Raw genomic sequence first — 13,619 nt, 5'->3', positions numbered from 1 at the left:
TGCACTTACTTGCATAAGACACTAAAACATAGGACATCACTATGTCATTCATTATTCTAAAAAGAACATTTAACAATGTGTGTTGCTGTACACACATTCAGAGGTACACTTTCTTCTCTCTTTATTTCTGACAGTTTCCTCTGACAGGAAACTAAATCCACAAAACTCAACGTTGAAACAGCACACACAGAAAGAGTGACACGGATATCTGCTGTCACATGATCTTGTTAGGCGTACGTTTTAGCTCGCTTTCCGGACATTATGCAACGCAGATGTGTTGTGCTTGTAACCAATTTTAATTATATTCAAAACTGCTTTTTGTACACATTTGATGTGATTTTATTTTTGCATATACTGCTTAACACTTGGGGAAAAACACAACTAAAAACCAAATTAAGATTAAATCAGAAATTCAAACCTGACATTTCTATGCACAAAAATCTAAAAACGCATCTCTACATCATCTTTCTTTTGCCAAAAACTTAATGGCGTAACAAATTGAAAGAAATGTGCTTTCTGACAGCTGACAAAAAAAACCTTGTAACCTTGAAAAGTATTACCTTGAAAACACATTCTGACTTATCTTCAAGCTGAATTAGCAACAAGTAGTTCCTGTCGCCAAAGGCTTTATCAGAGTCATCTTGATCTATGATAGTAACATATATAGACAGTTTCCGCTGACAGGAAACTCATAACAGTCAGGTCAGCAGCAGCCAGCACAGAAGTGAAATATGCGACACACTGATACTGAGCTGTAGAAGTAGACCTGCGCAGATGCTGAGAGCATCCTGTTCCTGGGTTTCTGTTTGCCACGATGGCGACTCGACTTCTTCTGCTTCTCTGTCTGTCGGGACATGTGTTTGCCAAAGAGCCACCCGGTAAGAAAATGAATACAACTTAAACTACAGAGGAATTGTTATATTAAAAATTAGCCTATTTAAAACAGTTATTAAATGAACTTGATGGCTTCTGGCAGAATCACAATGTTTTGAGTATTGATGTGAAGCTGCTTTTCAGTTTTTCAGACTTCGTTCAGTCAGTCAGTCAGTAGTATTTGTTAATAATAATAATTCACAACAAAAAAATCAGAGTTAATCATATATTTTTTACAACATTAAAAAGAATTATTAAAATGAAACTGGGGGGATTAACTCTTACGGTAAAGTCATACTTCCTTGATATGCATATGTTTTGTAAATTCCCTTTAATGTTATCAAGCTACCATTTCCTCATTGTGTGTGAGTGTGTGTGCGTGAGTGTGTGTGTGTGGTTTTTTTCCGTCATGTAACTTTTCTGCCTTAACCCTCGCGTGTCTCTGACAGATGTGGACTGTGTGGTGGTGCATCTGGAATATGTCAAGTGTTCCTGGAATAAGCAGGGGATTCCTGATGCTAATTACACCTTCTACAGCCGGTATGTCATTAGTGACAGCAACTCTAACAAAATAAAACACATTTTGTAATGTCATCTGAATTTATCAAACTGCGGAGTATAATGTTGGAGTTTTTACTTGTGATATGAACAGCTAATAGGATGTTTTAAAAAAAATTTATTTTGCGCATTAGGGCGCATTATTTTGTTAATACATGATCATGGTTCGCAATTGGTAATCTGTGATTGGCTTTGTGAAATTCAATTCTTCTCATATGATTTACACTTACCAACAACTGCTCCGGTTTCATTTTTTGGTTGGTTTTGCTTTTATTTAATCCCTATGTATATATACTGTATGTATATATATATATATATATATATATATATATATATATATATATATATTAGTGCTGTCAATCGATAAAAAAAAAAAATTAATCACACAATTTGCCGTAATTAATCGCAATTAATCGCTTTCTTTCTTCTTAAGAATAAAGTATGTTATAATGGATATTTAAATGTAAAATGATGTAATTTATGTAGAATCAACACAAACAGACTATATTTTCATCAAGCGTCTAAAAATACATGCTTGCAATTAAAAAAATATGAATAAATCGTTTATTTTGTTTAAGACCGACTGGCCATATGATTATTTAAAGCCCCCAGTTGGGTGAGTGGTGATGCACCTGCCCTCGAATGTGGGCGTCGCAGGTTCACATCCCGGCGAAGACATCTCATGTGTGGTTTTTTATTTTTTTTGCCTGTCTTTAGATCAGAGAATTAGACCAATATTTTACCTTAACTATAAACCTTACCTATAAATATATCATACAATTTCCCGAGAACCCAAATATAAAACATGATAGGCATAAAGATGTTATTATTAATAGCATGTTATAGATCCCAATGACAAAGGCATTGCTGCTTGCAATTTTCAGCCACATAAATTCCTTTCAGGTGAGTTTATTAATAGATTCATTGAATGTGTTCATTGAATTGTTGAGATAAATGAGTTGGTCAATGTAGATGCATTTACTAGGCCTATCTAAAAAAAGACAGAAGAGAGAGAGAGAGAGAGAGAGAGAGAGAGAGAGAGAGAGAGAGGGAGAGAGGGAGAGAGAGAGAGAGAGAGGGAGAGAGAGAGAGAGAGAGAGAGAGAGAGAGAGAGAGAGAGAGTGTTCCGGCCAAAGAAATAAGTTTCACAAAGTTCCATAGACGGGAGTTGAACCGTGGCCAGCCGCGTGTAACGCCGGCGCGTTACCTCTACACTATCCTCACGTTCAAGAACTCTTTGTCAGTGTTATATTAGAACATGTTACTCTTAACGGTACTTCCGTTTTTAATCGCTCAGCAATTCTTGCCCAAGCAGCCTCGTGATTTTTATTTATCACTACAGTATTCCCTTTATTGGTTATGATGAGTTTGTACTCCTCGTACAGTTCCATCAATAATTTTTTCTCTGGTCTTTTCTGCCATTTTCTCTATGATTCGACATTCACGGTTCTGGTCTGGCTTCATATCCCGTGAACGGCGTAACACACGACAACGTTAACCTGGCTTGAATTAGCCTCAACAAGGCGCGGCTGAAATGCGTTAATGGAATGGGTTTAGCCGCAAGTGGAAGTTGGCGTTAGTTCTAACCAGGCTTAACCAGGTAAGCGCCGCTTTAATTAGCGAGTTTGGTGGAATACCCCTTAGGCTGCCTAGAGAGACGCGTTTTTTTGACGGCCTGCTTATGGGGCGGGCAGCTAGCAGATCGTGAGGTAAAAACAGATGAATGTGATCATTTATGTTTCGGGCCAGAATCGCTGATACAACCTTTAATTTTGTTAAAAAAAATATTTCATAATTAACGCAAAGATGAATGCGTTAATGTCGACAGCACTAAAAACATTGATTTTTTTAATCGCGATTAATCGCATTTTGTCCATAGTTAACTCGCGATTAATCGCAAATTAATCGCATTTTTGGCACATTTTTTTTCTTCTAAATGTACCTTAATGTATTTTTTTCATATTCTTAATACTTTTAACAACATAAGGGCCAATATACTTGATTTATGAAAATGTTTATTTAACACTTCAAATATCCCCTTACCAAAACATGGGATCAAAACATGGTTATAAGATTATATCACAAACAATTAAAGTGAAGTGGCTTGCAAGTGATATCTCAGACTGGACGTGCTTCTATGGTAGCTCATTTCATACCCACAGTACGCGCAGATGACTTTGGTCCTATCGACTGAACCATCCGGCAGTCTTTTGAAGGTGAATTTGCCGTTCACAAGTCCTTTCTCCATTTCTTCGCTTCCTCCTTTGTCCCGTAGTGGCGCCAATCCTGCTTCTTCTTCTTCTGCCTCCCTCTGGATCAAGACTACAGGTGCCACCGACGGCCATAAATCATACAATGCGCGTTTTTTTTTTTTTTTAAAGGAGTCATCACCAGGAAATCGCAATTTCTCTTGTTAAAACATGCATATCTGTGTTTGACCTCAGTTGAAACTTGCCTGAAAGGCTGGAGTTTGAAAGTGGCGCCGTTTTTTCGCTTCTGCTCTTTTTCCGAACAGGAATAGCACACAAGGGTGTGCATTCCTAAAGCACGAGATTTTGATTCTGCGCCTACGGTGACGTCACCGTGGAGGCTACTTGCATAAGCCCACCCCTCTTTCACCACCCAACCCCGCCCCGTCCGCTACCTGAAATCGCCGAAGCGCCGCCATTATGTTTTGGAGTCTGCATGCAGGCAAGCCCCCCCGGCTCTGTCCTTCCTGCGGCGAATCAACGCGCGCCTCATTACATATTATACAATGCACATCCGGACCAGTCAAAACCTCGCGCGTAATCTCGCGTGATAAAATCGCGGTACGAAAAAGGGTCAGAACAAGCTCAATGTTTGATTAAATTTTTTTTTTTTTTTTCTAATAAGTTTTACGAATTGATCCAAAGCGATCCAAGGGGGGCTGGATACGTATAAAACCAGGTTATGACTCCTTTAATACCGAGCGTTAATCGCGCGTTAAAAAAATTAACGGCGTTAAGAGGATGTTGCGCGCGTTAACTTTGACAGCCCTAATATATATATATATATATATACAGTACACAGTTATTCTTCACACTGAGGAAGGATGTTTTATTCCAAAGTTGACAAGCATGGACTTTGATAAATTCGGGTCCTGGTATCTGAAAGTACCAAATTACACAGAAAAACATGCTTTGTATGTGATGTCTTTACAGGTTCCAGAATGAAATGCTCAGTGAATGCCCCACCTATCTGTCAGAGAACAACATGAATACTGGATGCAACCGGCCCTACCGTGAAACTCAGAGGTTCGACCAATTTTACACCAAACTGGTCCACGGCAAACAGAGTTTCCCCCAGAAGAAGCATTATCTTAAAACTAAAGGTAGCTTGATCACTCGGGTGCAATATTCAAAAAGTTAACCAATTAAGGAAGGAGGAAGAGCTCTATTGGATTGGAGATGTTGATTTTATACCTTTTAATGTGGCACAAAAGGAGAAGAAATAACAATGCTGGTATTTTGACATAAGTATAAGAATTAATTGGCTTCACATTATATATTCTGTCATTCAATGGTTTCTAGTCAAGTTGAATCCGCCAACCAAAGTGAGTGTCAAGAATGGGTCCGACTCTAACCTGTGGCTCAACTGGAGCCAGATTTCCCCTGAATGTGTGGAGAGTGAAGTCCGCTACAGGGTCAACAACAGGAAATGGGCGGTAGGCCGTTTTAAGGAGCTAAAAATCTCTCACCTTTCTTTTTGATTATTTGTTTTGTCATATTTTTTGTCTTCTAAATCTTAATTTGAAGTTCGTTTCTCAACTCCATCTCCCTGTCCACAGGTTTATCAAGCTAGTACTGGGGTGCAGCAATACTGCATCAACTTGCCCTCCTACAGTTCCCTGTATGAGATGCAGGTGAGGAGCAGAATGGGCAACTCCTGTGGACAGTCTGATTTCTGGAGTGACTGGAGTGAGCCTGTGCTCTGGGGATCCAACAACAGCACAGGTAAGATAGCCAAATGTCAATGTGTCAAAAAAGGATCTCTATAAAGTAACCCAAACACGTACTGAAGGTATGGTGGTGGCGTGGGTAGCTACATCTTTCTAGAAAGCTTTCATCTTTCGTTCTCATTTTTCTGTAGGTCCCTTTCCATAATGTTGTCAGGCAATTATAATAACAATCTGGAAGGATTACATTCCAACCTGTTTAACAATTCCTCAATTTGGATCGAATTAACGTTAATGAATAAAAAACATGGGGAAATGTGGCCCAGGTTGAAAAATACCAAAGTTGCCCTTAAAGATCTTAAAATGACTTCCAACATGTGGAATTATATATGAAATCGTTTTGACAACAACCCATCCTTGTTTGGTCGAGGTAAAACAAAACAAGGTACGCACTCTTCTTTGTTTGGCTCAGGTTGGTAAATGAGATTTGAAAGCCAGATCTGTAATTGATGAGCCAGTAATTATTATCCTGGGCCATAAAAATAATAAAATTTACAGTAAAGGGTTATTTGACAAAGCAAACTCTGCTCTGAATGTATTTTTATTTTTATTTTTAGCATATGTGATTAAACATGCATGGTTTTACAACACAGTGAAGGTACAAGATTACAATCCACATGTGCCCCCCCTCACAGACTCTAATCAAAAGCCAGGATCGATGTCCGTGTGGACTCCAGTTATGTACGTGGTGGGTGCTATCGTCCTCATCATACTGGTCATGTTGTTGCTGCACCATGAAAGGTGGGTCATATGTAATGTGCAAATGATGGTAGTTACAGGATTAAAGTGTTTTCTATTATTTTTGTGTAGATATCAAACAATAATAATCGTATTTTTAATTTGTTTTTAAAGTGAGGCCATATGTTTGTATCTTAACAGCCCAAAAAAGAATACCCCCAAAACATCGCTTCAGTGGGAGTAAAAGTACTGTAGATGAGCTGCAATCGTCTGAATGAAACATGTGCCTTACTTCCCATACAGAATCAGAATCATCTTCATCCCCGTGGTCCCAAAGCCCTCACCGAAACTTCACAACGTCGAGGTGAGGAGCATCCAGACGGCTGTGCTGCTGTCACACAAAAGATTTGCATTCAATCCTGATCATTTTTTTATATTTTGCAGTTAATAAAACTATAGACCAAAACTGCAGTCACTGAAAGAAAAATACAAGACAGAAATGTACCATAATGCGAGGTGACAGCAAAACAGGTCACACGTTTTTTTCTTTTTTTTTACAGGATTGGTTTCAGTTCCCCAAAGGTCTGAAGGAGAGTTTTAACTACAATGAGCGCCCCTGTCCGGTCCGCGAGTACTGCCACGTCTCCCAGTCAGACAGCGAGGGATCCGCTGTCTTCATCCCTGCAGACGAATCGGACCTGTCTACCTCTTGCTCCTCTTCCACCTCCACAGTCTTTTCTGAGGAGAATCAGATTTCTGTTTAGGGGGCATCTCAGTCAGGGTTGGTCCTCCCATAACATCCCAAAAACCAGCTTCACTTGATAGTATGAATGTAACTTAAACAGAGGAGGGGCCACACTAAAATTAGATCAGCAAAGCACATACTTCATTCCTCGGGACACTTAAAGTGTGATAAAATAGTAAAATCACTGACTGCACCTCACACGTTGCTTCAATCGGGTATTTTTTCTTTATTTGCAGCTTTATTCTCCTGCTTAAAGTGAGCTTAGTGATGTGGTTTTTGATGTGTATTGATTTTTCTCTATTTTTTATATAGTTAACCTTGAATAAGACATTATGTAATATGACATAAATTCATGCATAAATCACAAAATAGTTTATACAGTGAGCTGCACTAGGAATGTGATATCAGCTTTACAGACTCCGGCACTGACCAGGTTTTAAATATTTGTGATCTCATACCATATGAGCTTGACTCAGAATAACATTTCAATAGTTGATTGACAGTAAATTTTAACTTCAAACTCAAATGGCTTGCTCAAGATGCATTTTTTGTGTGTGTCTCTGTGGTATAACATTTATATACTTAATGGGAGGTTGTATGAGTGAGAAATTCAAATATCCCAATATTTCGGGGAAAATATATGATTGGTATGTGATATTTGAGATATGACTATCTGTATTTAATTTGAAGTACTGACAAAAAAAAACAATGGATGTATATTGACTGAGAGGGGAGCATTCATTGTTCATTCATGCCGCCAGTCTAATTATCACCTTCTAACAATAAGCACCCTTTATAAAGTGTTCATTCATAATTGCAGATCTGGTGGTTTATTACAAAGTGAGAACCCATTTGCCTCTATTAAGGGATTATTACATTTAGAACTGCATTATTACCAAAAATAAAGGATAAACACCAGTCAAAGTGGGGTTTTACAAACGACCAACTGTTGTCTTATCAAGGCCTTCAAATTGATCCATAAACATTGGTAAATAAATCATTATTTAAGAGGATTAGGAAAGTCATAACAGAAAGTGGATCCACATTACAATAACCATATGGTATGGTCCCATGTAGTAAAATAACAATAGTTTCCACCCAGCTTCATCATTTTTATATATTCCTGTAAATGTGAACATTACCTATCTTAATGTCTTTTAATGTAGTTTTTCAGTGTGGTTAAACATTTTTGTAACGTTTTGTGTCCCATATCCGGTAGTCTTTATAGTAGGCATCTGCCGTGACCTGTTTTAATGAATAAATACAACGTCAGATGTCTTTTACGTCTAAAAGCTTTGTGACGTTAATTGCACAACTGCAATGATCGTTAGGGCGACCGATTCCACTCTGCCCCGTCCAGTTATCTCACTGCCGATAGAGGGCGCGCCGAGCTCGTCCCACACAGCACGGAACTGAGTCTACGCATTTTTCAGATTCAAGAAGTGTTGGGCGCAGGGCGGCTGGCCCCCGCAAGACGAGAGAGACATACGAGTCAGCTACTTCCCTAGCTGAATCCATCAGCTATCGCAATCCGTTGATGTCTTCAGATGACATTTAATATTCCACGGTGCATTTAGCTGGTCCGATTCGCCGATTGGTCGTCCGAAAAATCACAAACCGACAAAATGACGGACCCTGCGGTGGCCGACACTCGCCGGTTGAATTCCAAGCCCCAGGACCTGATGGATGCTTACGGCCCCCCCAGCAATTTTCTGGAAATAGACGTTTATGATCCACAAACCGTTGGAGTTGGACGGAACAGATACACAAATTACGAAGTTCGCATGCGGGTAGGTGTTCTGAGTCACAAGTAGAAACCGCCTTGTTGCAGCGTTAGCTTTTCTTCGCTAGGCTAACTGATAATTACAGTGTTGTTGCTAGCGAGTTAGCATGTTTAGCTACTGTCCCGGAGTCAACACGGGGGGGGGGGGGGGGGGGGGGGTGACGGTGACGGTGACGGTAGGCGCCCGGGTAGGTCAAGATGGCGCTCCGGTAAAAAATCATGGGCCGGGGATCGTCGGCGGCCCTGCCGGAGGCAACGTTAGTTAGCCGGGCTGGGCGGTAGAAGTTTCGTGAACATACCCAGGACTTAATTCAGCCAATGCTGCCCGCAACATGGTGGAAAACGGACTTTCTGCTGTCCTACGGTAAAACGCATGTAAAACGTATGAGAGGACTACCGTTAACTGTTGCACCTGAACAGGTCAGATAACGTTCAACATTACTTCATATAACATGCTCGGAAGTGTTGGCCAGGTTTATGGGAACTGGAGAAATAGCATGCAGTTAAGTTTGTTACTCGAGTTACGTTGCATGTGTAGGACGTTGTTATTATTGTTAATTCCATAGTAACACTCCTAACTAGCTGTAGTGACGTCAGGAAGGTTAGCCAACTTCTTCCTTGACAGATTGAGGCAGTTGAGCTCGTATGAGTGAATTGCTGACAGGGCTAAAGTTTAAAAGAAGAAGAGATCCTGATTTAGCTGACGCTGAAATTGCGAAATTGTAATATGCTGGACTATAAATCCTCATTTTGGTGTTTTTTATAATGTAAACAAGTGACTGTGTTTAAACACGACTCATGCAGGTGTGTAACCCTGTGTGATAGTTTCTTGTATCAGAAGTGGGGTTAAGTAATTGAAGGTAATGTGTTGTTATCGTATCCAAGTACAATAGACAACACTTAAACAAAACAGATCAGTCCAGTTCAAAGACGCTTACCTTCACTGGAAAACATCTTGCCCACAATAGACCTGCAGCGGTGCATCTTGGGAAAGTTGTGCAAAAGGATCACCAGTCCTGTTCTCTAACCAATGGAGCAACGAGAGAAATTTATTGTGAATCAATAAATCACTATCAAACGTAGGGTTTAGTCAGGTATTTTAAAAACGATCCCTCCACATTACCAGATAACATTGTATCAACGAAGATTCTGGATCCGCCCTCCTTATTGCTCCCAATTAATTAGAAGTTTTACTTTAATTGTATTTCAAATTAACTAAAATGACTTAAGCTTTTATGCACAAGCCATTTAGCACTGATTAGAAGTATTCTTAAGTTACCTCTGGCCAGATAAATCTACTGTTTTTTTTTAAGTCATTGTAAACTGATTATCTTTGGGTTTTGGACTGTTGATAAGAGCAAGTAATAAAGACAACATTGAGGTCTGGGAAAAACTGCATTCTAACGTCAAACTAGCGTGCTAGTCAAATTGTTTGCTTTCATGTCATTCATTTAGTCAAGTAATTGTAAGAGATTTGTTCTCACTTTGTCAACAGCAAATTGTCTAAATTATTGCATTAATTATAGATCAAAGGGTTTTTCTCTCTTCTTAATCTCCCATGTTTAGACAAACCTCCCCATTTTCAAACTGAAGGATTCCTGTGTGAGAAGAAGATACAGTGACTTTGAGTGGTTAAAGAACGAGCTGGAAAGAGACAGTAAGGTGAGTGAGCGGTCATGTTGTTTTTCAGTCTCATCATATAAGCTGGCTGGTGCAAACAAGCTGTTCCAATGATCTGATGAGTGAAAGTGTTGATGTTGCAGGCGGGAACATATAAACGGAATAGGATTACACTGTAGGTTTTTCCTTCTGTGTTGATATAGTGAATAGAAATGTAAGTTTTGTGTCCTTCTCTGACTGTTGAAATTGGTTACATGACATTCTAAATTAGTTTATTGGCTGGAGCTCAAATATATTGAGTCAGTTTTTAACTTTACAGCCAGTGTGGATGTTGGATTTCATATTTTGGTGCCTATTTGTCATCGTTTCTGTAATTTGTGTTGCCCCTGACAACTATAGATTGTAGTACCATCTCTGCCGGGCAAAGCCCTGAAGAGACAGCTGCCGTTCCGCGGAGATGGGGGCCTTTTTGATGAGTCCTTCATTGAGGAGCGGCGCTCAGGCCTGGAGCAGTTCATCAACAAGTCAGTCAGTTCGGCCCTAAATTAAAATACATACTTTGATTTTCGATGTAAAGATGCATATTTGCCACCTGTGTTTGGAATAGGCTTGCTGACAAAAGCTGTTATTGTGTTTACTGCAAGATTTCCAGCCATAAATTGTGTCGGCCTTGACAAAACAAAAAAAATCATTGCCAAAAATGTCCAGCCTCAAGACGAGGATTAACCTAATCTGTCTCTGTGCGTCAACTAACTAATCCATGATTGCATTTCACCTGAAAGCATTTCAAACGAGTGCATTTTGTCTATTGTTTGTCTCTGTGTTCCTGTAGAATCGCTGGCCATCCCTTGGCCCAGAACGAGCGCTGTCTTCACATGTTTCTGCAAGACGAAAGCATCGACCGCAACTACATTCCTGGAAAAGTATGACACTGGGGTTACTGAGGGGGGAGGGGGTTAAATGTTGGGGTCTCGCCTTTCTCTTCCCTCTTGTATTCTCTTAATCTCTCCTCTCTCTCTCTCTCTCTCTCTCTCTCTCTCTCTCTCTCTCTCTCTCTCTCTCTCTCCTGCTCTCTCTCTCTCTCACCCTGCATTGTAAAGTCATATTCACTTTATCTTGGAGTTACAGGATGTTCTACTATAAATCAGGGGATGTTACTAATATTTCAGTCAGCCTCCCTCATGTATTTGCTTTATTAGCGTATGATAAGAAAAAGCACCCATCAATATTAGAGATTGTGTGGTGAAGATCTGATGTTAATCACAATTTTCAGGAATTGTCATATATTCATGATTGTATATCATGTGAATGAAGTAGAATAATGTTAAAATATATAATATACAGACTGTAAGTGAGAGTTCTGATCCTGTTGTGTTCTCTTTGTTTTTTGTTTGTTTGTTTTTTTCAGGTATGAATAAAGTAAGTTTGCTTTATTTAATCCTGTGTCTAAGAGCTTTCTGGAAGGTGAAGGTGGCTGCATGGGCATTGTAAAGACCAAAGGCGATAGTTCACAAATACTTAAGTAGAACAATGCTAATACCATATCCAAATTTATCACAGGTCTGACTGCAATCTGTCATTCTGTGCAGCAAAAGGAAGAATGTTCTGCAAGCCAGTTTTGTATTACCCATTGTCTAGCATGAGAAAAAGTTACATAAAAATCTTAATTTGCAGTTGAAAGTTTTTAATCGGTAAAGAGTTAATCAGCCGTTTCTCAGAAACTGGCTCGCAGAGGTTTATCAGGCCACCACTAGTGTTTTGAGTTATGTGAACTATTGTTTACTGGGGATAACTACTCTACATCACCAAGAGCTCTTTTGGAAACATTTCTCAAACTAATCCTGATACAATGTCATTATCAATCACACTAATCATTGGCTGCATGGCAAAACCTGCACACCTTCTTTGCGATATGTCTGTGTCGTGGTTTTTTTTACATGCCTGTGATCACCATCATATTGTTCAGTATGTTGATTCAGATCTTTATGTCCCTTCATTCTGTTTCTTCAGAAATGGATAAGTGTCACATATACTGGAAATAGTATTATATTATTGTGCCATTAATCAGTAGATACTGAGGTTCCCAGCATCGACCAAAATTCATTTAAAGCTTGAACGTGTCTCTATATTATTTCTCATATCTGCCTCTTTCTCTCTCTTATTGCAAAGACAATACAGACTGCTGCCCCTGCCCCATGTACATTTATTTCGACATCACGTCATTATAGAGCTGGTGGAAATGTCAGAACTGATAAGTATCAACGGTGTAGGAAAAACACAACTATTGCTCCTGGACAAAAACTAAGAGATCCAATGTATAAAATGTTTGATGTTGTGTCTTTATCCAGTCATTCCACATACAGTTTGTACATTATTTTGGATCCAGTAATCAGTGAAAAAGAAAAACATGTTTCCATATATCCTTTTTGTCATTTTTTTATTTTTTACTCTTGATTTGATACGTTTTATGAATGTCTTTTAAATTGATTTGATCGAGTTTAAAATGAGGGTAATTTCCTGCTTTGATTAATGTCTTATTTTGCTAGCGGAGATGTGATTTTGATGATAACCTCCCAAAGTCGAGCAACATGTAGCATCATGAGAAAGACATGAAAATTTCATTCCAGTCGATTTAGTTTCCGGAGGTGTATGTCACGAACATGCTCTTAGACTGTTTCATAATTAATTGTTTTAACTCTGCTGCTCCATCGTCATGCCGACACTTTGGCTGCGTGTTGTCAAATCAGCAATTGGGAATGTTAAGTTGGGTAAATAACCATATCTAAGCACTGTGACAAGAGGTTCATTATATGAACAATATTTCATTGTTTAAAGGCGTAATCAGCATCTGGTTTATTGATCTGAAATAAGGCTTTATTCTACACTTATTTTCAGCCAGTTTGTTTCTTTTATCAATATTATTGTGAGATGTATTAATACATGTTATCATTGCAGTTCCGTTATGGGTGACAAGGAACTTCCTTGTTAATTCTGTCCACCAATTAAATTTCCTGCTGCCTGCTGCTTCATGTCTACATGTGTCTTTTCGATTTTAAAGAGGAGGAATGGAGTCGGTGAAACTCACCTTCCAGTTTGTGATTAGCGCAGCCACACTGAGAAGCAGTGACGTGGATCAGGGAGTCATGGGAGCTGGATGAATGACCGCACATTGGCAGGGCACCTAATACAACAATGAGATGGAGGAAGAACATGCAGGTTGAAAACTCTCGACTGTTAAAATTGTGAGGAAGATTTTCTTTGCATAGATCTTACAACTTAAAGAGAAAACATTTTACTACATTTGATACAGTGTTTGAAACAGTCAAGCTAGAGTTTTCACGTGTGGACGTGTAGCTATGGTTCTGTATGAAAATGACTGGTGTCAG

The 13,619-nt window shown here is 39.2% G+C and overlaps 2 protein-coding genes across 4 annotated transcripts; both read left to right on the top strand.

The window, feature by feature from the left end:
- Positions 1-718: 718 nt before the first annotated feature.
- LOC311026293 (cytokine receptor common subunit gamma-like) lies at positions 719-8,122 on the top strand. The gene is made up of 8 exons (XM_084029758.1): positions 719-878; positions 1,323-1,413; positions 4,614-4,783; positions 4,983-5,116; positions 5,240-5,405; positions 6,043-6,148; positions 6,389-6,449; positions 6,646-8,122. The coding sequence occupies exons 1-8, from the start codon at positions 815-817 to the stop codon at positions 6,847-6,849; spliced, it is 996 nt and encodes a 331-aa protein (XP_083885884.1). The 5' UTR covers positions 719-814; the 3' UTR covers positions 6,850-8,122.
- A 138-nt stretch (positions 8,123-8,260) lies between these two features.
- LOC311025406 (sorting nexin-12) lies at positions 8,261-13,257 on the top strand. Of its 3 annotated transcripts, none has more exons than XM_084028288.1 (5): positions 8,261-8,620; positions 10,180-10,275; positions 10,633-10,761; positions 11,066-11,156; positions 11,642-12,646. In XM_084028288.1, the coding sequence occupies exons 1-5, from the start codon at positions 8,456-8,458 to the stop codon at positions 11,722-11,724; spliced, it is 564 nt and encodes a 187-aa protein (XP_083884414.1). In that variant the 5' UTR covers positions 8,261-8,455; the 3' UTR covers positions 11,725-12,646. The 3 variants fall into 3 exon arrangements, with proteins under 3 accessions (XP_083884414.1, XP_083884416.1, XP_083884415.1); XM_084028290.1 differs by having other exon boundaries at positions 8,264-8,620; positions 10,633-10,757; positions 12,403-13,257; XM_084028289.1 differs by having other exon boundaries at positions 8,270-8,620; positions 10,633-10,757; positions 11,642-11,671.
- The last annotated feature ends 362 nt before the right edge of the window (positions 13,258-13,619 follow it).

This window comes from Eutrigla gurnardus, assembly GCF_963514095.1.
Source record: "Eutrigla gurnardus genome assembly, chromosome: 15".
Classification (NCBI taxonomy): Eukaryota; Metazoa; Chordata; class Actinopteri; order Perciformes; family Triglidae; genus Eutrigla; species Eutrigla gurnardus.
Note: the sequence above shows the minus strand (reverse complement) of the source record. Positions and strands in the feature narration are given on the sequence as shown.